A 26509-nucleotide genomic window follows, 5' to 3' on the forward strand; every position below is an offset into this window, starting at 1 on the left:
CCTCGGGTCAATGCTTAATGGAGCCACGCTCTGTTGAGATTACAGCTACATGTCATTTTGGGTTAAGTGTGTACAAACTCTACAGATCTAGAGACTGACATCTGTGCCTCTTGTTCTTTACATAACAGCTAACACTCAGTCAGACTGATGGATAGCATCTGTGCCCATCGAGTTTGTAGTTTTGCCACAGATTTTCATTATGAAATGGTTTTAAAACGTTTACTAAGTCATTTAAATAAATTAACATACATAGATCTAAATGATTGCATCTCTGACTGTATGTGTGATTGTTGAAGATCTCTGCAGCTCCTCCAGAGTTACTGTGGACCTCCTGACTGCCTCTCTGAATAATGTCAGTGTAAATGGAAATGCATTAATAGTATTGTTATTCTTTTCCCCTTGTGTTGAAAACTCTCCATGTGTTTCTGATCTCTGTGTCTCAAAGTTACCTGCCTAGAGATTCTCATGCTTGAGACTTCCTTTACATTTATACAGTACTGTGAAACTCAGCAGCAAAGTCAATTTGAACACTATGATTTCTCATAAAAATTGAATATAAACTGTGCAGAGTATAGGCTCACCTCTGTCTGTCCACCATCCAGAGAGAGATTTTTGCTGAAGATGATGGCAGGAGCAGCAGTGACCCGGACAGAGAAGTCCGTCAAGATTGGCGTCAGGATCGCTCTCCGCTCCTGCTGGCGCCTGATGCTGTACAAACAAGACAGGATAGCTCAGCTTGAAAACTACTGTTATTTTTTCCATAAAAACAGAGTTTTATGTTATATCATTTAACAGATAGATTGACCATAAGATTGCAGTTATTCAGTGATGGGGGACCCAATATGTTTGCTTTTAAACAACTTAGGATATGTCAGTGAGCTATACAAAACATTTTCTTGACATTTTGTCCACAAAATCATTCTCAGGTAACGAGAGTTCAGTTCTGCCTTTTTGAGCTTCTTTCAGGATGAACTGTTGTAGGGGTCTGTCACTTTTACGCAAATAAGCTGTTGCCAAGGGTTTCTAAACAGTATGTCAATAACGAAACACTACAGCGGACACAGGGTAATACCAGCTTACCATTGGGTTGGTAGGTGAAGGGCAGTGCCCACCAATTGTGACTTAATCGCAAGGTTTTTGAAATGGCTCTTTTTCCAGACACCAAAACACATGAACTTAATGCCAGAAAACAGTTGGATGGATTTTTTTTTTTTTTTTTTTTTAGAGCTCGGACTGTTTCTAGAAGCAGTCGGGACACAAATGGAAGTGAAAATGTGTAAAAAATGAATATTGTATAATAGGTCTCTCTTTCACTGTTTTGTTATGCAGTGACAAAACAGTGAAAGCCTCGGTGGTGGCTGACATTTCTTTCTGTTCAAAGAAATGCCATTTGGCAAAGTGTGAGAAGTCAACAAACACACAAGCAGAAAATGTTTGCAATTGAGGTGGCGCGTGCGGTATCTCGTATACGGCAGCTACTTTTTCAGAATTCAATCCAGCCCTGGGACCTTTGCTGCACGTCATTCCTTGCCCCTTGTCTCTCTGCCCATTTCCTGTCCTGAATATTGCAAATAAAGGCCACTACAGCAATAAAAACCTTATAAAAGAGAAAACATTGACAATTGATTTATGGTTGCATCCTTGGCTGAAGGGCAACATGACATACCAGTATTTCAAGCATTTTGAGGCTTTTAATAAATTATAAAAAAAATAAAATAAAAAAAAACATTTAAACATGGATTTTTTTTAACAAGCTTGTTTTCCAACTGTTCCATAACAGATTTCCACATTCCTGGTCAAAGATCTTATTGGTAAAGCTTCAATAAGATGAACGATTGGGGTGTTATTTGACGGATCTCGGTCGGGAACAAACCCTGTATTGTTTGCACAAGATCAAACTGAGAACGTCTCATATCAACTCTCTCCATTTCACTAATGTTCATTCCCACCATCAGGTCATATTTGTGGGAACATTTGTTAGCAGTAAAACAAACATACAAGAGAGCTTTATAAGGTGGTGTTAATTGCCACATCTGGCGCTATTAAAACAATCAAGTGGTGCAGCTTCCAATATTTATAGTTGGCCGGGATTACAAGAGGCCCAGAGTCTAGGTGGCCCAGACTACAGTACTTAACCGGAACCAATATCACATTCACTTTTGCTATACAAATGTGCATTACCATTGCCCTTAAGGGATTATTTTCTGACACATTTCTTTGTGTACAGAATTTAAGAGGGGCCTAATTCAGAGGTGAAATGATCTGTGAGGCCAATTGGTGATGGCTAATCTCTCCTCAGACGGGGGATTGAAACAATGAGAGTCTCGTTGCAGAGGACAGGTGCTATCATTCAGCAGCAAGGCTTAGAGGCGCACGGTTCAATTTACCAGTATTATGACAACTCAAACGGACTTGAGAACACAACGTCTCTCTCGCTCTCTCCCTGTTGGCAAAATTGTTTTGTGCAAATGCCCTCCAAAACATTCATGCATGCACAGAAAAAACTTTTCAAATTCAATGGCACACGGTCCAATCAGTAAGCTGAAACATAAATGGCAGCAGGAAGTAAAGAGAGGTCTGGCCAAGTGTCTCGCAGCACTATGACAGAGGGTCGTTTCCTAGTGGGCAACTGCAAACTGTGACGAGGACAGATCCTGTCAGCCGATCCGTGGTACTGGAATTTCCTCACAAAACCTCATGAAGCTAACCGGGGCCGGTAGTTGTAGGATCCACAACTACTGAAACTGGAACCCTGAAGGCAACATAGTGAACATGCCATGAGTTGAAATCTAGAGAGGGCAGAGAATACTGATGCAGGAAAGGAGGGAAAGGTGTGAACTCTGGAGGCGGCGTGTGTCAAAGCTTGTTAAAAACGAGGCGGTGCGTTTCTGCCGGTGATTGTGGCAGACAAGTAAAGCTGTGAACTTGACTCCTCTGCTCCCCTTTCCTCAACCTGCTGGAGCATTCTCCATCACATGTTCGGTTATGACTCGGTGGTGGCTGACATGCAGAGCAGCAGGCTGAATAAAGCCCCTGACTGTGTTTGCTGCCAACGAGAAGGAAGCAGGGAAAGAGAAGGTCATTTTGTTTCTTAACGGTGGGACTCAATGAACATGTTTAATTGAGTTAATTGCTGGGTCTGTAATGAATTAATCGCATTTGAATCTAAAACCATGTTGACAAACTTAGCAACATTCTCAATTCAAAAAGCGCCTTTGCTGCTAAATTATTGAATGAATAGACATATGAACTCAAAAACAAAGATTTATTTTTTTTAATCTGTTATTTTGGTCTTTGGTGGAAAGTGATGTTATAGCCATTCATCTTTCATTTCAGGAACTCCTGATCATTCATGGAAACTTCTTTAGAAATGTGGACTGTGGATGCTGACGTTAGCATTGGGGACGTTTGTGCTGAAGCTACATGTTTAACAGTCAGATGCTACTTTAGATTTGAATAGCTTAGATAATAGGCTAACTTTTTTAGCACAACCTGAACACACCAACAGTCTTTTCCAGCGTCCCATCAAATTGTTTTTTGAAGTAAAAATGAACCCTCAATGAAGAGAAGAGAAAAGGCTTTGTCGTCCACCACTGTCGTTGTTGTGCATCCAAATTATTTGGTGTAGTAGAAACACAATACTAAAGTCCTAGCTTGGAATTTTTTTATTTCAAAAAGAAAAGAAAATTAATCAGGTTATATTTTTTTTGCGTGTTAAAAGTAATTATTCAAAATGAGCATGTTAAAGTCCGTTCCTACTTATTTCAGTTCACTGTTGTGAATCAAGACACAATTATTAAGAAAGAAGGGGAGCGGACATGCAGCAAGGGGTAGGCATCAAACAATGGATGACAGAGCAGACCTTTCCAAAGTCTAATAAATAACCAGAGATGTCTTATTATGTATAGTTTACTTAAAAGAAGAACAGTTGAGTTGTAGGCAATTGCATTGTATGTAATATTATACATAACAATTTGGGATTCAAAAGCTGATACTTGATCACAATATACATGCAGAACAGAAAGCTCACAGCAGTCAGGGTCCAAGAACAGCAAGGAGCAGAGAGCTACAGCTACTCACCGCCAGGCTGAACTGGTTTTATATAAATAAACTGCATTAAATATTGAATCTAGACCAAATGTACTTCAGCACACAAGTAAATTAATATCTCTCTGTACTTCTCATGCTGTACATTTTAAACTGAAGTGAGTCTAAAACAATTACTAAAAAAATTGGAACATTTTCTTGACTGAAAAACAGACTTACTTACTCTGTACTGACTTTTAAGTGCTTTGTGGGCATCGTTTGCATGTATGAGAACATATACAGTAGCACAAGCCCATTCTGGAAGAAGTCTTTAAAAAAAAAAAAAAAAAAGGACCCCAGTAAATAAATCTCAACTGGCTGCCACATAAAACTCTTACTACATACCTGAGAGCCCAGGGCCCATACATCAGTATCATCTGCAACACCAACAGTCTGCTTTTTTTCAGGCAGGACTCCAAAGGCTATCACTCTGCGAAAGTGTGCGTGCGTGTGTGTGTATGTGAGAGAGAGAGAGAGTGTGTGCTTAAAACAAAGAAAATACTGATGTCCCTAATGAGTATGTATGATGGTTAGTTTGAACCTGCACCCGAGAGAGTGAGGCCGTCTGGGTGAGGATGGTGTGTGAATCTCGGCATGCATCACTTAAAGGTCTGATGACCTGGGAGCCCAGTCTCAATCAGGCCTCTGTTGATCTTGCAATGCATTCTTCCATGAGGGTTATTTTTAGTTGACAGGGAACAAATCTGCATTTTTTTGCCTGCAAATCTGTGAGTTTTGGGCCAGTTCCCTCTCAATACATGAGTGGAAAAAAGGATGTGGGGCCAAACAGGCTGTAACATTTCTGTTTGTTTTAGCTCCTGATCCTATAAAAGCAGAAAAATAGTCATGGTTTGTATTTATGAGTGAAAATGTAAAGGCTCCTTAATATGGAAATAATTTAATGAACGATAAACTGACCGACATACTGTCGCATTGCACAAATTTATAATGGGAACATTAGGAAAATTAGTACCACCACTGATTGTATGCATGAGATTTTATTATCTAACTTATTATATCTAACTTTAATAGGATTTTTTATTTTTTCATTTTATTTTATTTTTACAGAATTTGAACTAGGTGAAGCTAAAACTGCAACTTGACGAGTTTTGGGTAGAACATGCTTACAGAAAACGGTTTTTAGCAAATTTCAATGTTTCAGAGTCTGAATACTCCAGTTAACGATTATTAAAATATTAAATTTAGATGCTCTCTTCATCAGAAAGAGAAGAAAGGTTACCAAGTGTAAGTGATACATCCATAAATCATTAAGTAGCCTTTTGTAGCATTAGTTGTAACTGTTCCTGCAAACCTGCTCGCCATGTTCCACTCCAGGGCTGGGTTCTGAGAGCTCCTCTCACTTTCTGCCGACGGGCCTCCTTTAGTTCCCTCCTTCTCCGGCTTGAGCTGCTCCCACAGAGCGGTACCAATGTTGATAGACTGGAGATCAATCTGATACTGTCGGTCCTCCACCTCTGAACCTGGGTCACGCAGAATGCCCAGGTTCAGTGCACGCCTGCAGGGAAAACAAGAGAGAAGTTACCAACCCACTTTAATGCTAAGTTGAGTTTTGGAAATACAGTGTGTTAGCATAGAATAGTAAAAGACAACAATAAAAAAAAACAAACAAACAAACAAACTGTTTCTTCTTTATGTTGGATGTGAGTGTACTGTGAATCATAGTCAGTAAGCAAGAGTCTCATTCAACAGATTGGAAATTCACAGCTAAGGAAAGAGATCATGTTGACAGCACAGCTAGTCATGCAATCCCCAAATCAAATCAAAACATATGGATATGTTACAACGGTCCAGTCAAATCAAACTGAGGCAAGATCTGAAAATGAATACTTAGCGACTTTTCCCATTCAATTAAACAGAATTATAGTTCAGAGCATTTAAGCTGTTATGCAAAAAACTGGCAAAAATTTTAGCTGTAAAGACAAGTGGCCCCACAAAACGACCTCAAGCTTTCAATTAAATGAAGGGAACACTTTTTATGTGTCAATTCGTACAAAATTTTAATAGCCATGTAACATTTTCCTTCCGCTTCATGAATAAGGCCTACCTGCGCAGATCTATTACATTAAACCCCAATAAAAACACATTTAAAGTATGTGGTTTTATTATGACAAAATGTAAAAACAAATCCAAAATGTGTTCTCCTCATAGGCTCTGCAAATCCAGTCTTCTACCAGTCTCACTATGGATGACTTAAAAAAACAAAGCTTCTAAAAAATGGACTAAACTTAGAAAAATGACCTCCACATACCTCAGGTGAAATCATTAGATTTATCCAAACTTCTGCTTTATGCCACCTTATCATCACTGGCAGTACGCACTGCTTAGAGCCTGCTCAGCAGCCCTGAAAAAGCTGCTCTTATCCTTTCTATTCCTGTCTACAAAAAACACAACTTTTACAGTATACACAAACTATAACACGGCAGAGGAGATGTAGAGATGCATCGGCACCGGGCAGCAGTGTCTGCAGTGGAACGGCTGCAGTCGAGGGAGCGAGCACTGACCCGTCCATGCCAAGAAAAAATGATGTCATCTATTTTGTCTTTGAGAGACAAGATTCAGACAAAAATTCAAGGCGCAAAAAAGGAATAATCAGAATTCGACATCTGCATATGACATCAGAGCTTTCAGTTCATTATGAAATGTTTATTTGTGCCGGTGAATTCAAATGAGAGCTTAAATGGCATAAATGAAGGCTTAAAATGGCTACAGATGTAGCAGCAGCATGAGCAGGGTTATTTGTTTCGGCAACGTCAATGGCAATTTTCAGATAGCGTTTCGCTCTCCTTGCCACATTGGGAAGGCCTCTACCAGAGCATGATGTTATGACAATGAGCACCAGCAACAAAAACAATGGCAATGGGAGATTAGAGGTGCATAACTGGGCTTAGTTGGATTTGTTGACATACAAACAAGTGAAACAGATCCCTAATCAACATTTGGAACCACATTTATCAACAAAGCATAATAGAAATCAAACTAAGAGCTGGGTAGGATTTGGGTGGGATGTGTCAGTCGAGATTCATTAGGGTTTTTGTAACAGTACCTCCATCACCCTGCGCAACCCCACACTGTCTTTTTCACTTTAAACAAACCACGGTTACCTCATGTGCTTTCCAAATTATCTCTTAACTGTGGCTTATTTAGGGGGACTCTCTTTCTCACAATCAGCCTAACATGGGAATCTGCAGCCAATTCTCCGCATTGCCGAGCAGCGGGGTCATCTCCAATGACATAAATAAATATGATAAACATTTGTCTTGGTCATACGGCCAGTGGAAAACGGTGTGATTTAATATCAAAAGACATATTTCAGCAAATCGCAGGAAACTAAAGAGCTTCATTTCTGACAAATGAGGAGAGGAGGAATTTTGGAAGTTCCCCTTGGGGTGAAATAATAATTGAAGCCAGATTTTCTTGTTGTACATGTGGGGGGAGAACACTGGCGGTTTGACATATTTGATTGGTCATGTGAAGACCACACTGCTTGGCCAAGAGGAATCAGAAAGGGTAAAAAAAAAAAAAAACTTTCAAACTTACAAACATACATAGTAAAGCAGGTGGGGAACACAAAACTGGAACTCATTGCATCTAAAATCTGCTAAGAAATACTACATTAATGGAAATAATGCATTTGTAAATGGAGGAAACCAGAGGGTGGATAGGGGCACAGAGTCAGAGAGGGAAAGGGGAATTAATGTGGTCCTTGTTCTGTTCAAGAGCAAACTTACTTTAATGACAAAAACAGAAACATTACTTTTTTTATGACAATATTCTGCCATTTGTAAAAAAAAAAAAAAAAAAATGGATCAAAAGCTTCAAAGAAAAGTTCTGTCTCAGTACGCCATGGCTATTATTCTAGAAAACATTTATTCATCTTCTGACACAATCTAAACCCAACTTATAACTGAAAAGTCACTGGGCTGATTCTGCATCAGAACTGAAATATGATGGCTCACATCAAACTTTAATATGGAACCAAATGAAACCATCCAGCCTATTTAAGCTGATTCTAGTAAAGACATGGCCATGCTGTTCATTCGCAATGCTTTAGAAAGACCACTGCTTCATCACTCAAAAAGAAATATTTTTATTCAAATAAATAAACAAGCTTGTAGCACTCGGGTTAATAAAGACATTAATTCATGCAAATGCATAGACTCGTAACAACAAAACATGTAGCCCGGCTGCCTGTCCTGGCGCTATGAGTTTTCCTACTCAGAACCACTTTCAACTGACAACCAGAAGTTTGGATGGTAGCAAGTAGTAGTTGTAATAAAACAAATCTAACTAAATGAACATACATAAATAAAAAACTCATAATAACTGGAGCCAAATGGCTAAATAAGAAAATAGGTTTGTTGAAAAGGAGAGAAAGTGGAAACTGGGAGAACTTGATTACTATGCAGAACATCTGAAGGCTAACTGCGTTCAAGGTTGTAAAACAAACCACAGTGGGATCTGGTTAAGGCTCAGGGTCCAATGCTAGATGTGTGGGAGCGGTGGGTTGTGCTAAAGGCCTCATGCACAGGAGTCTGTGGAGCAGGCTGCAGCATGGCCCGTAGCTTTATACGGTCTCCCAACCTCCATCAACATTTTACCCAATCCATATGCTTCGACCCCAAGCCTGTGGGGCAGGAAGCAGCAGGGCAATGCCAAGTGCTTCTGGCTTCTGGATCTCGTCACTCTGAAATGTGCAACCTTAACCCACAACCCAGGTCTGTTCTTCACTCCATTTCCCCAACAATCACATACAATAAATGACTGCCTACCTAGTCTGCAGATTAAATGTCTGTGTGTGCGTGCGCGTGAGTGCGTGCGTGCGTTTACTTGTATATGGTACATACAGAGAACCACATTCACAATATTTACCAACAAAGGGAGGTCATTTGTGGAAAGTGGGGACCTTCTACTGGTCCTTACTATTTTGGAGGTCTACTGTGCTCTACTAGTTGGTTTTATAGGTAGGGTATGAATTAAGTTTTAGATGGGGTTAGGGCTAGGAACAGACTAGTAGTGGTAAAGGTTAGGCATAAATGTAGTAACTGAAATGAATGGAAGTCAATCCAAAGTCTTCAGATTGTATAGAAGTACAAATATGTGTGCATGCGTGTGCATTTGCTTAGCAACTATTTAGGACAATTTTTTGGCATATTTACTAACCTTCTGAAGACCGATGGGTCTTATGGGGACAAATGCCCAGCCCTAATACAGTGGACTTGGGGTTAGGTTTAGAGGTACGAAGTGAACTAGGTTTTAGTTAATGTTAGGATTCTGAATAGACTAGTAATGTTCAGGGTTGAGGAAAATGTCTGGGTTAGGCATACATGGAGTTACTAAAGTGAATGGAAGTCAATGCAAAGTCCTAATATGGGTGGACCCACAAATATGTTTGTGTGTGTGGCCTTGTATTTGTTACGTTGTAAGGATCATTATCCTAACACATACTAAGTTGTGGGGAATCACTGGTCTCCATGAGGAGGGATACTGTTTATGGGTTAGGTTTAGGACTAAGATATGCATAGAGTTTAGATTTAGGTATGTCTTGGTAATGGTCAGGGAAAAGTTATGGAAATGATTGGAAATCAATGGAAAATCCTTGTAAAGATAAAGAGCCATAATGCTTGTATATGTGTTGACCCCCCACCTTCTGTTCCTAGTAGGACACACAATTAGGGTATTTCATTGAGACCTCAAGCTTCTTTCTTCCAACTCAAACTAGATCAGGTTTGTATTTGTCAGATATTTCATGAGTGAACTGTGCTTTGGTCGGATGTATGAGTGAACTGTGCTTTGGTCGGGACGGACGGACGAACTCACTCATACATACATGTACGACCGACCGACCGACCGACCGACTGACTGACTGACTCTCTGGCTCTGAATGTTATTAGCTCAACATCTTCGTCCATGCATTTTCATTGTGGGTAAGTCAAAGCCCCACAGTGGCTTCTCAATCAGCGTCCTAGTGGCTTTAAGTGGAGATCCCTGGTGGTGTGTGTGTGTGCTGAAGGGGAATTCAAGAGCATTATGATTCATGAATCTTGCAATTACTTGGCGAGTTAAGCACACTTTACCTACAGTGGTTCACTCCGTACTGCCAGAAATTCTACAACTTCTAAGTTGGGGATTTATTCTGAGTTGTAGATTTATATCTCCAGTCAAGTTCAATTGCTGTTAATTTGCATCTACCAATTATAGTAATTAAGGCTCTAAATTACAACACTGAACAGCTCTTAGAACGAAGCAGGAAAATGATGTGGTGGAATATGGGGAGTCAGCAGAATATAACGGACTGTCACGGCAGTGCTACTGAAATTATTTTTGATCCCAAGCTTTTCAACAGGGTTCCAAAAGCAAAAAAAAAAACTACGATAGTTCATTCCAGGATAGTCCAAGGTACTCCGGGTGTGTTTGGAGAAGTTCATCGTTGTTGATTTTTTTCTTTTTTTCTTTTTAAATCAAACAATAAACGGAAACCGGTGCTTTTGATGTGCTGACAAATTCCCATGACAAAAGCTCAAACATCCATTCATTTTTATCCTGGCAGCATTTACTCCCCTCCACTGCTGTTCCTAACAGAAGCCTGTTATTCATTAGGCTGATTGCACTTTAAAGACACTCATGCTTGACCAATTATATCATATTTACACAAGATCTTAAGAGTAAACTATTACTTCTATATACAAAGCAAGCAAAGCGAGGATTAGCCTGAGTTTATACCACCCTCAAGACACCAGTATGTGATAGTGATGAGTTAAAAGAAAATGACTACAGAAGACAGGCTGCTGTTTACATTGACCTGGTGTACTGCGAAACTCAGAGTGTGCACTTTGATTTCAACATATCTTAATTACAGGAGTCATTTATCTCCTCAGTTTACATGTCAGTGAAGTTGTACGGCTCTAAACAGGGCTTGAGATGGAAAGAAACAAACTTAGTGCACCACATGATATCCTGATCAAAATGTCAAATATATGAACTCAACAGAAGGTGGCTGAAAACGGAATAGGCTCCTAACGTTGGGGAACGGGGGAGAGGATCCACCTTTCCCCTCATATCCATACTCTGATGGAGGGGTTCCCAAAGTGGGGGTTTTGAGATGCAAAGTCGGGGGACTCGGAATGATTTTCAGAATTACAGTGATGTCAACCTTGAGGTGCATGTAAATAAATATACATCACAAAATAAATAATTGTATCATTAAATATCTAATTAGATAATGTACAATAGGACTGCACCAATAAATCGGCCCTGATATCTTTAATTCTAGGAGATTGGCAATTTACATGTGAAGCCGATCTTATCTATCTAAGGAAAGGTCTGTCTTTATTTGCTCAGCTGTGACAGAGGTTTGACTGACAGACCAGACCACCAGGTCACGTCTAGACATTTGAAAATAACATTAGTCACTCTCTGTTGCCAACTCAGCAACTTTTTTGCTCTTTTTAGCAACATTAAAGAAAAATCTGTATTGGCCAAAATTGGAATTGGCAGGTGAGGCTTTTTAAAGATCGGTAAACATCAATCAGCCAGAAAACTGTGATCATCAGTGCATTCCTAATGTACAGTAATACTTTTTAGTATTTTTTTCTAAGAAATCGATTCAAAAATACATATAATTAAACCTTTTTAATTTTTTTAAACCAGAATTCAAACCCATTAAAATTAAAAACCTCCTTGCCACAACAACAACACGAAATACAAACAATTAAACAAAAATGTCAAGCTATTAAAATCAGTACATGTCACAGAATTGGCCTCAAAAACTTTTGGTTTGGATTTAAAAGCACTAAATAAGAAGAATTCAATTAATCAAAAATTTTCTTGTAGTAAGTTCCAAGAAGACAGAGCAGAATAAGCAAAAGTCTTCATGTCCAATTCAGTCCGAACAAAAGGGACAGAAAAAAGCAGCAAATTGTGTGACCAAAAAGTGTATAAGTCAACATTTCTCAGCGCAATTGCAGAACAAGTATATGCTGGCAGTAGTCCAAGCAGTGCCTTGTAAATAAAAGTTAACCACAGGGAGTTGCTTTGGGCAGCCAGACCAGGCCATCCTGGTAAATAAATAAATATATATTGGAAATTGCTATATGTATTTTTTTGGGGGTTGCCAGGTGCCAGTTTCTGGCGCTGTTATTTTGGCGGTCAGGATGAAAAGTTTGGGAACCTCTGCCGGATTTGTAAACTCATTGTGGGATTAAGTTTCACAATTGTCTGTGGAGTCACAACGATCTCATGATGGGAGTATTTGTTACCACATTCAACCACAAAGTATTTTTGAAGCTCTGTCTTTATATATTTATATATAAATATATATCTGACATTCCTGGCTACACATCAGTCAGAATGGTGATGCACCTTCAAAACTTCCCTTTCAGCCTGAGAGGATCTGCAGTTTGTCCAACAGCACTGCAAGGGTCATTTATTGAACTGCACAGATGCTGTCCTCATCCCCGCTGCTTCTGTTCTGCTTTCCTTTACACACACACACACACACGCACATGCGCACCCCCACGCGCACACACACACCGAGGCACACTTCGCCTGGCCTGCTTAGCTTTAACTGTGCTCCTCTCTGCTTCTGCCTGCATGTAGCTCTAAGCACGGAACATTCCTGGGTAACAGAGACTGTAATTCACTAGGTTTTTTAAAAGGCTCTGACTCACTGGATTCCTCTATACAGTAGGTACATCTGCAATGGATCTACTGAACAAAGGCACCTTGGATTCTCATTTAGGAACAACTTCAATTCTGGCTGCTGCTGAAAATCACTGACAGGTCGCTGTGCGCACCACCCCGTCTCAGATCTCCAACATTATATATGCATTTGAAGTTGATGATGAGTCATCGACGTCTATATAAAGGGTGGACAGAGCTACCATTTTCCCTTAAAACCCCCTAATGATTGGGGGATTCCCGTTAACACATTTGATTCACTTTCTTTCCTCCACTGGAAATCGGAATGAAGTCGGTGGGAGTCTTAGCGGTGCTTTGTTGATGTAGAACTGTGACGGGGATGCCTAGCTGGACCAAAACATGTCACATTGTAATCCAACCACCTGTTATATTTCACAGATCTTATCTTTAAACAGTCATCTAAGAAATGTGATTAGCCACAACTCCCCCCAGCTGCCTGGATGTTTTAAAGGTTGTTTATTTATTTATTTTTTTAAATTATTTTTTGCAATAACCTGACCCCCCAAGCATTGACCGTCAACAGGTGTGACTGAGAAAGTGGGAGAGGAGTCTTCCTTCTCCGTTTCTCTGTTGGACTTGTTCCTAATTTGTTTGTGGCGTTTCACAAATGTAGAAAATGACAGAAAAAAAATGACAGTAGTAGAAGAATGGGAGGAGTTTGGAGGATCACACATTAATATTTATATTACACTAGATGAACAAAGTGCCATTAAATCAGCACCAATTTGACAGATAAAGTCAAAACTAATTGAAGTTGTTGCAATTTAAACACCAGTATCAGCAATACTGGCAGGTTTTCTGAAATAATAATAATAATTATAAAAAAGCTGTAAAATGAGCAGTGATGAATGAATCTCTCTCCATTTTGACATTTGGGTCAAACAGAAAGGAGATTTACAATTATATATTATTAGGAAAGGAGCAAAAATAAACCAAAACATCCCTCCGACATCTAAAGCTGAGATGGCTACAGGCTCCGCAGCGCTCCTCGTGATTTACTCCTGCATATAAATTGTTCAATCCTGCTCCTGGAAGGAGAGTGTTTTATAGAGCTGTAAAATTAGGCGCATTTTATGGATCTTACAGCTTCAGCTACTTGTGTGCTTTTTTTTTTTTTTTCCTTTCTTTCCTCGCCCTTCCACTTGATATTGATTAAGACGTTTAATATCACCAAGCTGCTGTAAAGCAGTGTACACAAAGACACGGTACAAAGCAAACTGAAGAATGCTCATCTTCATCTCTGAAAGGAAAGCTTTTTCGGAGGAGTTCTTTCAAGTTGATTACATTTTGTTTACAGCAATTATTGAATTCTGACAAATATTTAAAGCAAAAAGATTACATATCAAGGCCCGATCCGTTTTGGACGCAGAACAAAAAGTTTCCTAAACAAAGTCAGGGAACTGATGGCCATATTTGATTAGGTTAACGCATGCTCCAGGTTAAGCAGACAGATTGAACAAACATGTAATTAGATAGCTACAACAGTAGGAACTTCTTGTTTCTCTCTTCTTAACTTTAAACAACATTTTGTTCAAAGGCAAGTACCACTGCAGCAAAGTAAAGGCGCGATGAAACAGAATACGACAGCTTGCTGCTGGAAGCTCCCGCATAATGGGAATTAAAAACGTCTGTCAATAGCTTCGCAGAAAGAGAGGCTGGCTTTTATGAGCAGCTCAAAAGCCCCCCCCCCCCCCCCCCGGTTCAGCCCAGCCCTGCAGGACTGCACACACTTTCTCATGAGATAGTGTCCAAATACTTTGATGTCAGCAAGGAAAAACTGCATAAAATAATTGCAATAATCTGGAGAACACATGGCTGCTGCACCAGCTAATTCTTCCTCCTCTGTGAATGACTACAGAACCAGTGTTTATAATTATGAGGCGGATCTCCAATTCATCCAGGCCGCCGAGTGTATTTACACAAGGTGACATTTCTCTGTGAGAATTTCTTTCCAAGTTCTCCCCCCCTGACTAAAGAACTAACATGGCAGAGCTAACCCATGTGCCATGCAGTTTTACTGGAAATGCTGTTCATTTGGAAAAGGCAGAAAGACCAGAGAAAATATAAACTTTAAAAAATAAAAATCTGCAGATCAGTCAAAGCAGGCAAAACAAGCTATGCTACCTGTATGTCCAGGACATGCAGGTAGCATGTCCTGGACATACAGGCTAAACATTTCAAACATACAACCCGGTCAGTTGTTTATCGTAGCTTTTTTTCTTGGTTGACATCCAACAAACCCAGTTGGTTATGGAAATATTCTGGTTTACGTTATCTGTTTGTCATCACCAACAATGGAAGCCAGGCAAGTATTAGTCAAAGTGTGAACAAACTGGGAGTTTGAAAAGATGGAGAATTAATTCTGTCAGATGAGTGTTATGTAATTAATAACAGCAGGAGCCTTCTTAGTGTTTTCACCTACAAGAGACAGATGACCAACAGATTTGTGACTCAACAAGATGGAGTGATGGAGTGGTTCAGGCTTTATCAAGAAGGAACATTTTAACTCTATCCTTAAGTTGATGGGTTGGCTCTAGGAACCAGTACAGGTGGAAAAACTAGTGAGAACAATTAGTGATTTAATTAATAATGCTGCTGACTGAGCTCAGGAGATGTTAAAAAGTAAAACGGAATAAAACAACAAATTTTCTTATCTGAGAAAGTGTAGACTCAAAAATAGCTGCAGTTACCTTAGTTAGCTGCTTCCTCTTCTAGAGAGAGGTGAATTTTGATTTTAAAAAAAAAAAAAAAATATATATATATATATATATATATATATATATATAGAGAGAGAGAGCATCGTTAAAAAAAGCAGATGAGAATCTCTTCATCCTTTTTTCTGTTGCCCTTAAGCAGCTGAACATCCATTCAGCATAATCAAGAGGTGCCGTTCCAAAGGTCTTTTTTTTTGTCAGTCTACTTAAAATTACAAACATGCTCCAAAAAACAACCAAAAGATCACAAAAATATGCTAGATTTTCTTATATGTTGATAAAACACTTCTAACAACATGTTCAATTTAAACTTTTTTCAGAGGAAAAACGCTTGAATTTCCTGGTGACCTCTCTCTTCTAAAGCTCTTTGTTCAAAAGCTTTCTCTTTAAGACATAATACAGAAAACAGAAAAAACCACTTCTTATATCCTAAACCTAAACATCGCAAACATGTTGAAAAGAGTTGGTCAACAGTTGGTATTGTGATATGCCACATAACCCAAAGAAGACAAAGAAGGCTGTATTTTGGTTTAGCATACCAAAGAGAGAACTTAAAAGGTTTATTATGTATGGATATGCAGAAGGTTTTCTTTCTTCTTCTTTCTTTTTTTGATTAAACAACTCTGAGTGGATGCTTTTGAAAGTTAGACATCAGCTAGCCTTTGGCGTCTTGAATTACTTTTGCCTTACTCACCCTATAAAAGCCTTTGTCTTGTTTAATATGTTTAGCTACTTTTGGACGATTGGGAGCAAGTAGCTTCTGTATGACAGGCTCCTGGAAAACCACAACTCTGCTCTGAAAATACAGTCCTCAAATATCATAATGCCAAAGTTTGTGACCGCTTCGGCTGACATCTATAAAGCTGGAGGCACAGAAAACCATTCATGGGGGAGAAAAGGGCTAGAGAAAAAAAAAGGCTTCCAATTATTAAAGAAATTACACAGAGGGGGATTCAAAATCAAAACCATAGGAAAAAAAAAAGCAAATCTTCAAGAGTTTGCATGGCAAGTTGGAAACTGGGCTGGAACTTGTTTTTATTAGATGGAAAAAAAAAAAAAGATCAGAAAGTCATGACGCTGACATGACAACCCTCTGTACCACTGCGGAGGAAGGATTATACCCCCCGCTGAACTCTGAAAAGCAAATTGGACAGAAAAGCATGTTGTGTATTAAGAAACTGCAGTGAGACATTGAGAAACTGAGTGAGGGATGATGAAGAAAAAGGGAAACAAGCAGGGCTTCTGTTCACCAGAAAATCTGTACAGAATCCAGCCCAGGTGCAAAGAATTAGAGGAGATGGCACATCAAACAGATGTGTGCTCTGTCTTTCCTGTAGCCCGGGTGGCAGGAAACGCTCTACAGCAATGTGTAAGCTGACCAGAGACAGACAGACAAGAGGTAGCAACAAAAAGACCACAACGGGAGAGGAGCAGACGAGAGCAGACGGAGGAAATGTTCAAAAGCATCCTGCAGAGATGCGGAGAGATGAATCAAGAGAGATGAGCTGAGTGGGAATTGAAGCAATTTTAAAGTAAGAACAGAACGAGAGGAAAGTATAGAAACTCAATGAGAAGTTCAACATTATTTGGCCGTCAACACTGGGCACAAAAAAGCTACATTTTTGGGTTGCAAGCCGTCGCCTGGTAGTGTATTTTGCCAGTAGAAGAACGTCTTAATATGAAAGTAAAATAATAAATAGATTTCAGATTTTGACTTTTTTTTTCTTTAAACTGGAATTTATTAAATATTTTACACACATGTAGTGCAATTTTATAGCACAATAAATTAACTATCTTCAGTTGTTATGAAAATGATGTCAAATATCAAACATAAGACATTTAACTTTGCAACCTGACAGCTTGAAAATGATCTCTATCTGTTTAAGAAGCTCCCGCTCTTTCCGACACTCCCTTTTCAGCACATCATCACAGCAATGCTCCTTCATGATGCTATTTATATACTGTTAAATAGCCTATTAGAATATAAAGTTATAAGACACAAAACTATGTTGTTTGAGAATCACATCAATGTAAGCATGTGGATATTTTGTCACATTATTTGTCCCTAAATCTCACAAATGCAAAGTTTTCTCAAATCTCTATTTTGGTCTTCTATAAATATTCTTTTTTGTGTGATATTAGAGTGTGGTTGTAAGGCCAAAAAGCTTAAAAATGTGTTTTCCCAGATATCTGGCTGAGTGGACTAGGTCCTACTCACAAACAAGTAAAGGCAGGTCTGTGTGGCTGACTTCTACTAGCTGTGTTCAGCCTGCATTCAGGCACTATATTCATTTCTATATGTAATATTATATGTAAATCTTTCATCCCCCCCTGTGCTCACTGCTGAACATATGCCCATCATCTGGATCTCTCAATAAATCTTAACTCAGCCATCTGCTCAAGAATCAAACGTGGCTTTTAAACACTGACTATACCACTCTACCACCAGGCTGCATATAATGGATGGGAACCACCGCCAAGGAAAAAAAATAAATAAATCTTTGAAGCTTTTCAAATGCCTTTAGAGCTGTTAGAAGTGAATGTAAAAATATTAAGGCGGGCACATTCCCTGGCCTTACATCATTACTGAGGAACTGATGTAGGTTCTGCCATCATTTAGGCATTTTATATGGGGATAGGCATATGAGGGAAGCATTTTTGGTGGAGTTAATATATTTTCTTTCAGCTACATGTGCATAACTGGAGCTGTGAAATGATAAATGGATAGGCTGGGTGTGCAGACCGGAGTGCTGCTTTGTGTATGTGTTTGTGTGCGTGGGATAAGTTATGGAGAGAAGAAAGGAGACCACCGCAGTTGAGTTGTCTACACTGCGGCTTCACATTTCCCTCAAACCTGCAGCTGAAGTGATTTGAATGAGATTCTCTCATACACACTGAGCACCCTGCTGTAAACTTTCCTAATCTTGATCCCATCAATAAAAAAACTCTGGGGACCTCAACAAGAAAGAAAGCAAAGGAAATACACTGCGGTGCAAAGACTAATCCAACATATCGGGCCTCCTTCTATATATTTAAAAGGTTTTTGTTCGTGCTAAGGTACACGATGTAAAAGAATGCAAGACAACACAGAGCAAATAATTACAAAAAAGAAACGCTTTTACCAGACTCTTGGTTCTTTTATGCCTGGTTGGGCCCCCTTGGTTTGTAATGTGCCTGTAGTTACACAAGCATTAGGCAATTATGCCACTGGTTTCTCACCCGCTTCCCCGAGCCACAGAAGAGCTTGTGGTTTCACACATGGACGTTAGAAAATGTCGCAACATTCCTCTGTTTTTCAAGCACCCTCCTTTCTTCCCCTCATCCGTATGTTTATGTAGCTAAACATTCATTTCTTTGGTCTTATAGCTGATGTCTGTTTCTTGGCGAGACACCACTGTCCATACCAACAAAGACAAACAAGACGGGAAGACGTTTTTCTTTCATTTCTATAATGGTGGTGTGGAAATGACATGAGCCAGGAGTACAGCAGTGTTCATTCAAATTTGAGAAATGTAAAGAGAAATGCAAATTTGTTGAATTTCACAACAACTTAAGCTAAGGTGAAACCGATTTTACAAAATTATTAGGCTTACCTATAAAGTTGAACAAAATCTTGCTGTCATAAGAAAAATACTGTTTCATAAATATTGTATTGTGCCACTTCCTATAATTCCTATAATGTTTTTAAGGATATTTACACTCTCCATATTTTCTCAAGATGCTACTGGTTTTCTTGGTAAATTCCCAAATAAAATCCACTGAGGAAGGTGCAGTATATGTGACCTCTTTTTCTGGATTCTCCTGACAGCCCGCAGACCTCCTCTGCTGTGTACAAAGATTATCTCAGCTTCAAACCAACCATGCAGGATGCCAGAACATCAACATGTCATGAGCTGGAAGGAAATGGACTACTGATACACAATGCACAAAAAAAGAGTTTGGAAATGCACACACACAAATTTAGCCACACACATTTTGAAACAGTAAAACTGGTAGAATATGTATTTCACAAGCTGCCATCTGGAAACAAGCCTTCAAAGGTTGGGTGTATTCTTAGAATCCTGATATCCTGCTTAAGGATGAGCCGTTTCCAATCATACACAAGCACGACCAACAAAGATCAAGCCCGGGGCCGTGTGGTCAACCCATGGATTGAGCTCTTTTATGTGTGAAGGACATGTGAGGGCTGATCCCTCTCGCCTCTGTCACCACGGACCTCGACCTGACTGACAGCAGCATGCCAAAACACAAGAGCAGTTTCCTGAAAGCTCCAAGCAGAGGTCTGCATGTGTGGCCTGGAGAATTCAACTTGTCTTTCAACAGCAACACACAACCACATGATGAGGAAGAGAGGGAAATTGCTAGCATTGTGCTGCTCCTGTTTTGAAATGAGAACAATCAATGAGTTACATAGGTTTATATGTACTTTAATTCAGTTCCCATGTGGCACTATCCTACTGTTTTAGGATGAAACAGCAAATTTCATCCTAAAACAGATCAACAAGAAAATGGCATTTTAGAGGACATCAAACATATTTTTTCCGGGTGAAAATTTCGCCGTTGCGTATTCATGTGGACAGAGAAAGTAATAACGTATTAGTCCAACCTCTAATCTAATGTATAAACCCAAACTCGTCATCTGTAACAACAACAACAACGATGAATTTGTGCATCTTGTAGCTAATTGGTCTTATAACCCAATGCGACCCGAAAAAGAAGCTCCATTTCCTCATTAGTTCACACAAAAACCTTCACTTGGGCTTTGCTGTTTGCCTTTCTGGTTTTCTTGTTCTGTTTACCAATAAACCATACTCTATGTTTAGCGCCACTTACAGGCCTGGAGTAGTAAAAATAGAGTTTTGGGTCATTCCCTCTTCGCAGATGAAGACATTTCCGGAAACGACCCTGTGTGGACATGGTTGTTAGTGAATCCAACAACTTAGAAAAAAAAATAAATAAATTGTGGGAGGGACCTAGAGTAGAAAGTAGTATTTTTTTTTTTTTATAAAAAGGAAATGTGTGTACTGACTACTTTGCAGATGGTCCTAGAAAGTGAAACAAAATGTAGATATGTCACTTTCACAACAGACAGATACTTCCTTTTTGGATTTCTAAGCTACCTCAAAGACTTTGAGGATATATTTTTAAGTATATTTACCATGACTGATTTCTTTTAAAATTTACCCATTTTGTTCACGAATGAGGGAAGAAGGGAGCGGGAGATCGACAGGTGGATTGAGGCACCGTCTGCCGTGAAGCGGGCGCTGTACCGGTCCGTCGTGGTGAAGAGAGAGCTGAGTCAAAAAGCGAAGCTCTCGATTTACCGGTCAATCTATGTTCCCACCCTCATCTATGGTCATGAGCTTTGGGTCATGACCGAAAGAACGAGACCACGGATACAAACAGCTGAAATGGGTTTCCTCCGCAGGGTGGCTGGGCTCTCCCTTAGAGATAGGGTGAGAAGCTCGGTCATCCGGGAGGGACTCAGAGTAGAGCCGCTGCTCCTCCACGTCGAGAGGAGCCAGTTGAGGTGGCTCGGGCATCTGGTCAGGATTCCTCCTGGACGCCTCCCTGGTGAGGTGTTCCGGGCACGTCCCACCTAGAGGAGGCCCCAAGGAAGACCCAGGACACGCTGGAGGGACTATGTCTCTCGGCGTTCGCCTTGGGGTTCCCCTGGAGGAGCTGGAAGAAGTGGCTGGGGAGAGGGAAGTATGGGCCTCCCTTCTGAAGCTGCTGCCCCCGCAACCCGACCCCAGATAAGCGGAAGAAAATGGATGGATGGATTTACCCATTTTATTTCTTTGCCAGTCTAGAATCTGTTTACATTTGTACATGTTTGAAATAAGTTAAATAACTTAGAATTATAACTAATTTTCCACTTTTTCCTCCATGGTTACTCTTAATACCACTTCCATTCACTCCTTTTTTCTACACAGTAAACCTGAGTGCTACACAAAAACGTAGCCTTTTAAATGCACAGCAGAGCGAAGGCTGAGGTTCTCTTCATCCCAGTTCCCCTAAACCTCTAACTGCTGGCCACAGAGTACAAGTGTTGTGGTGCAATCTCCTCACAAAGCAGAGGCCCTGAGAATAACATCACACAGGCCACAGAAATTTATGGAATGAACCGCAGGCTGTACACAGAAGTCAGTAGACACCACAGCACAGCACACACAATGCTGTATACAGGCTCATGTTCATTACTAGAACCAGCCAGTTGAAATGTAGAGCTGTGGTCAAAAGCTCACTGATGATGGATAAGTGGAATTAGAGACAGAAAGACAGATAAAGATACAGAACAGCCATTTTGAAAGAAGGTATATGATGACTTCAAGGATCTTTTAAAGTGGCCTCACTCTGTGATTAGGACACTTACATTAATTAATGCGTCATACAGTTTTACTGACACCAAAGGGCAATACATCATATCAAGAACAGTGTTTTAAAAGAATGCCTACTGCCTTAATCCATAGATTCAGATATAAAAGGGTTGTGTTCGTGTAAAACATGTTAAAATTGTACTCTTTTTTTTGTTTCAATGTTTAAAACTTCAGAATTGGTACTGAATTTGTCACGAGGAAACTTCCAAAGGGAAAATAAAGTTTCATCTAAATTAATCTAAAAAGGGAGGTGAGATAGAAAATGTACATCTTTGTAATGGTTTTCTTGTTACTGTTTGCACCAACGAGTTTGGTTGTTGATTTTGTTGATATGGTTCAGTCTCTGAATCACTCACTTGTTTGTGCCTCATGTTTACTTGAACCTCTCCTATCATGGAGTTCAGCCTAGGAGTTGGAACTTAAACTTACTCACAGTGGAATCTAAACCAGAACAAATTGGTATAGATATTTTCTATAAATATAACTAACTCTATGCAAACCTATATTCTTACTGATCTGTCACAGCTCTTTATTCCCTCGTAAATGTACTTTTAGAGAGGGAATATAAGCCAGAAACATAAAATCTACAGAAAAAGCCACAGCAGTATTTTCAGCAGTTAAACGTAAACTTCCTGTGCACATCACCACACACTGTCCCTCCAACTAATCTCCTAGTCTCATCTGTTGGCTATCCTGTCTCACTCAAAACATAAAGTAAGAGCAAACTTTAATAATAAGGGGTGTGTGATTTACTCAGTCCAATGGCCTTCCTCATTTCTAAAACAATTCAATGTTACATTAATCCTGAGTGTCAAGGCGATGTGAAATATGTCCTCTGAGTTTACCAGCACCAGGTGTTTCATTTGCTGGGATGACAAAAAGCAAAGTTTGTTCTGGCTGACCCTCCAGTACAAGAGTTTTTTATCTTGTTTTTTTCACAAGAGGAGTCGGTGAACATGAACGTATGACTGATCTGTGTGCTTAAAAAAAAGGGAAAACACCTTGCTGGGCTCCCATTTTAAAATGTCTTTATGTTTTTGGCCTTTATGACTTAAATATAAACAAAGAATAAAACTTTGACTTTGTGGCATTTCATGACATCTTCTACTCCACCACGTCAGTCTGTCAGCAAAGTGAGTTCTCATGAATCGGTGATAACTAACGTGTTACTATAAGCACTTTAATATGACTCCTGGTATTCAGTACAATAATTGCACAATTTTCTTTTGAGTTTTAAAGGAGTTTAACGGAATTAATTTTTAGAAAATCAATTTACAAGAATAATGTAATATATGGAATAATTCACAATGTATAAGTTCACATACAGGGGCAGGGAGTTTGATGTGTTTGTTCTGATTAATGAATGACAGAAAAAAAGAACTAGGAAAATTAACATATTCCATCTGAACTCATGTTTAAATGTGTAAAATACCTTAGTGCAAGTGAACGCAGCATCCCAAATCATTCCTTCTGAGTCCAAATGCAACAAAAAGTAAGCCTCGTAAGTAATTATTCTACATTCTTAACATTCAAAACGTATGTTATGTGGTGATGTGAGACATGTTGAACAGCTGAGAGGACAAACCATATTTTAATAATTCATAGAATATTAAGTTTAAAATAAAACTAGAACCAAAAATTGGGTAAGGGAGGACAGAATGAACTCTGCAGAGCAAGGTGTAAAGAATGTCAAAGTAAAGGAGAAGCAGGTTAAATGTTTCAGGAACTCTGTTCTGTAAAGCATATAAATATTCAACTGCTTTCTCCAAAAAATGCTGCAGGCCACTTTCTTACTTACAGAAGTATAAAGCTGCTGGCTCACTGGCAGTAAGAGATTCTAAATGTTGCTGCATCTGGATCTGGATGAACCGCAGCATCAAAGCACAGCCACAGCATTCCAGTTTCCACTGAGTAAAGGTAAAAATCTTTGCACATGAAATCACTACAAACACATGCTCTACCAACAACACAGAAGCCAGTTCAACAGCAATGTTTAAAATCTACAGTTTTTGACAGAGGATACTCCTGTATAGCCCTAGTTAAGACCTCTAATAGTGTTTGATGGAATAAAATATAATTGGTTTTAGGCCTGGTCAAATCATTTAATCATAAACGTTTGCTATAATAACTTGGACAAATTTTATTATTATTACTATTATTATTTAATTTTACAGGCCACTTAAATGCGCCATTTCTTTGAAAAAAAAAAAAAATTAACACAGAGACTTAACATTCTGTTTCCCTTGTAGCTCACATCCAGTAGCAGGAACAAGGACAGATAAGATTTGGGGCTTTTGGAAGAATATGTTGATCGAGTTCACCCAACCTACAGCCTGCCTCAGAGAAAGAGCTGAACTGAACTGCTTACTTTGACAACATGGTGATGCTGGATGGGGGAATAAATCACCTGATGCTTTCAAAATGAAGAATAATTGAATTTGAACTGAATGCCAAGTTAAGCCACAGAAACACTCGCATCCATTTGTTTAACTTCACCACAAAACATATCTGCAACTATTTATTAAAATAGTTTAAATCTGCCAGTAGATCACACCAAATGTTCCACACAGGACATTTAGGAGGTCTTTTATTGTTGTAATGCGCCAATCAGTGGTGCCACTGCCTCTGAATTGAGTTGATCATTTAACCTGCTCAGCAGCACGGGAAGTTTCTAAAACAATGTATATAAGAGTGGGTCCTGGGTATCTCTGTGTGTGGCCCAAACAGCTCGTCTCCGCTGCAGCGGGGAAGCAAAGCCGAAGTACTTTACACTAGTGTAAACAAACGGGGAAATGGGGCACTTGGCAGCAGACTAAAGTGAGTGATGAGGCAAGTGTGCACTGAAGCATCTAATGAATCATTTGCTGGGAATGCTGGATTTTTATGAGGGAAAGAAAGATGAGGGGGAAGATGAAAAAAGAAGGAGACAAGCTAAGAACGTTGTAAAAGAATGGCTGTTGCACAAAGAGGAAAAGTCAGGAAGTCGTTCACCCAGATATTGGAATAAGATTAGAATACTTTATCCTTTACAGGTGCAGTAACAACATGCAAACCTGACTTGCACTTCATTTACCAAGCTGCTGAAAGAGAAACAATGTTACAGAAAAGCTTCTGTGCTGAAAATCCACAACATTTAACTCTTGCAGGCTTATGATTAATGTTAACTTTTTAAAATTAGAATACATTTAATCTGCTGTAGTTAGATTTATTTTAAGATGTCAAACTTTAGAATTAAAATGTAGGCTTTTTTTCCAAGCCTGTGTAGAGCCAAGAATCCCCTCTGTTCAAGTTGATTTCTTAGCGTACTATATTAAAGTTTTCTCCAAAGGTTTCGAGTCATTTTCAATAAAGACTATGCTAGATTTCCAATGTTGTAACATTCTCCGTTTCCCAGCTCTCCAGCAGTACGTACCAGTCCCTGCACACAGCGGAAGAAAGGAAGCTACTGGGAGACAAGGGTGTATTTAATGTAGTGAGAAGAAATTTTATTGGGAACAGGCAAGGTCCTGGCATCGGTTGGCTGTATTTATCTATGGAGCGGGGATCCCCATCACAACCACTTATTAGGACATATATGTGGGTTTAACTAGGCAGCCATTCAACAGCAATAAGGACGTGGCTTGCTGACCACAGTGAGCTGGGACTGGGACCAGTTTAACTAACACTGGGGCAACAGAGATGAAAACTGAGACAAGAAGGAAATAACAAATAGATGTAAATAAAAGAGAGGGACAGAAGCAACTTCCAGCAGTAGGCGAGAGTGAGTGGAAACAAGCGGAAGGAAATGTGAAAAATACATTAATGCATATCGTCATCAAAACAGCATATAATAAAACAATTAGAGAAAAAAAATAGGGGTGTGGTGGAAGGAAATTAATTTCAGAAAAATTCAACCCTAAAATTGAGTAAATTGGGCTTGAGGGGGGACAAGACATCCATTTAAAAACTTGCTTGAAACAAAATTCCCAGAAACACAATTATTGGTATTCCTGTCTGTACTTCTTACACAGAATGTACAGTGGGTAATTATCCTGCTAAAGGACCCAATGATTACATATCTTCAGTTCTCTAGCAGGTTCTCAGACTGCTATTCTAAATGTCCTGGGTTTCAAAAACGTCATGATATACATTAATGAAGTTCTTACAGCTTTCGGAACACAAATTACCCGTGGCATCCTAGCCTGGCCATTGCCGCCCTACACAGTTCCACTCGATTATTATCTACCTTCCGTGCTTCATCTACGATTTCTTTGGATGCATTTCATCTGGGTCAATCAGCGAACAGAATGAGGAGCTGTGAACATTGACACCAATTTATGCTGTTTTACAATTGTAGTCTGCCTATGGTTGTAGTTTGCCAAGTTTCTAAATATTTAGACATTAAAATCGGAGACAGAGGACAGTTTAAGACATTTTGCTAGCAAAGATGTCATGGCCCAATTTAAATCAGCACTTCTTTCTTCGCAGTGAGAGATTGTTGTTTACAGTGAATGTAATTTCCGGTAAGCTTCATATCGTAGCTTCCTTCACAATCGAGTTAGTGAATTATGTATGTCACGCCCAAAAGTCAGTGATTGGGTAAAATTCGATCCAATCGTTTAAAACTTCAGA

At 39.4% G+C, this 26509-nt stretch overlaps 1 protein-coding gene across 5 annotated transcripts in view; it reads right to left on the reverse strand.

Annotated features, from left to right (window-relative positions):
* The window catches only part of vps13b (vacuolar protein sorting 13 homolog B), a 312384-nt gene that overhangs the window by 126713 nt on the left and 159162 nt on the right, over window positions 1-26509 (reverse strand). For all 5 annotated transcript variants that reach the window (XM_008432898.3, XM_008432900.3, XM_081617077.1 and 2 more), the window contains exons 32-33: window positions 5399-5602; window positions 582-708 (exon numbers count right to left, since the gene is read on the reverse strand). In XM_008432898.3, coding sequence (XP_008431120.2) covers window positions 582-708; window positions 5399-5602 — 331 coding nt within the window. The remainder of the gene's footprint in view (window positions 1-581; window positions 709-5398; window positions 5603-26509) is intronic.

The sequence above is a fragment of the Poecilia reticulata genome, chromosome 16 (assembly GCF_904066995.2).
Source record: "Poecilia reticulata chromosome 16, P_reticulata-male-v2, whole genome shotgun sequence".
NCBI classification, from domain to species: domain Eukaryota; kingdom Metazoa; phylum Chordata; class Actinopteri; order Cyprinodontiformes; family Poeciliidae; genus Poecilia; species Poecilia reticulata.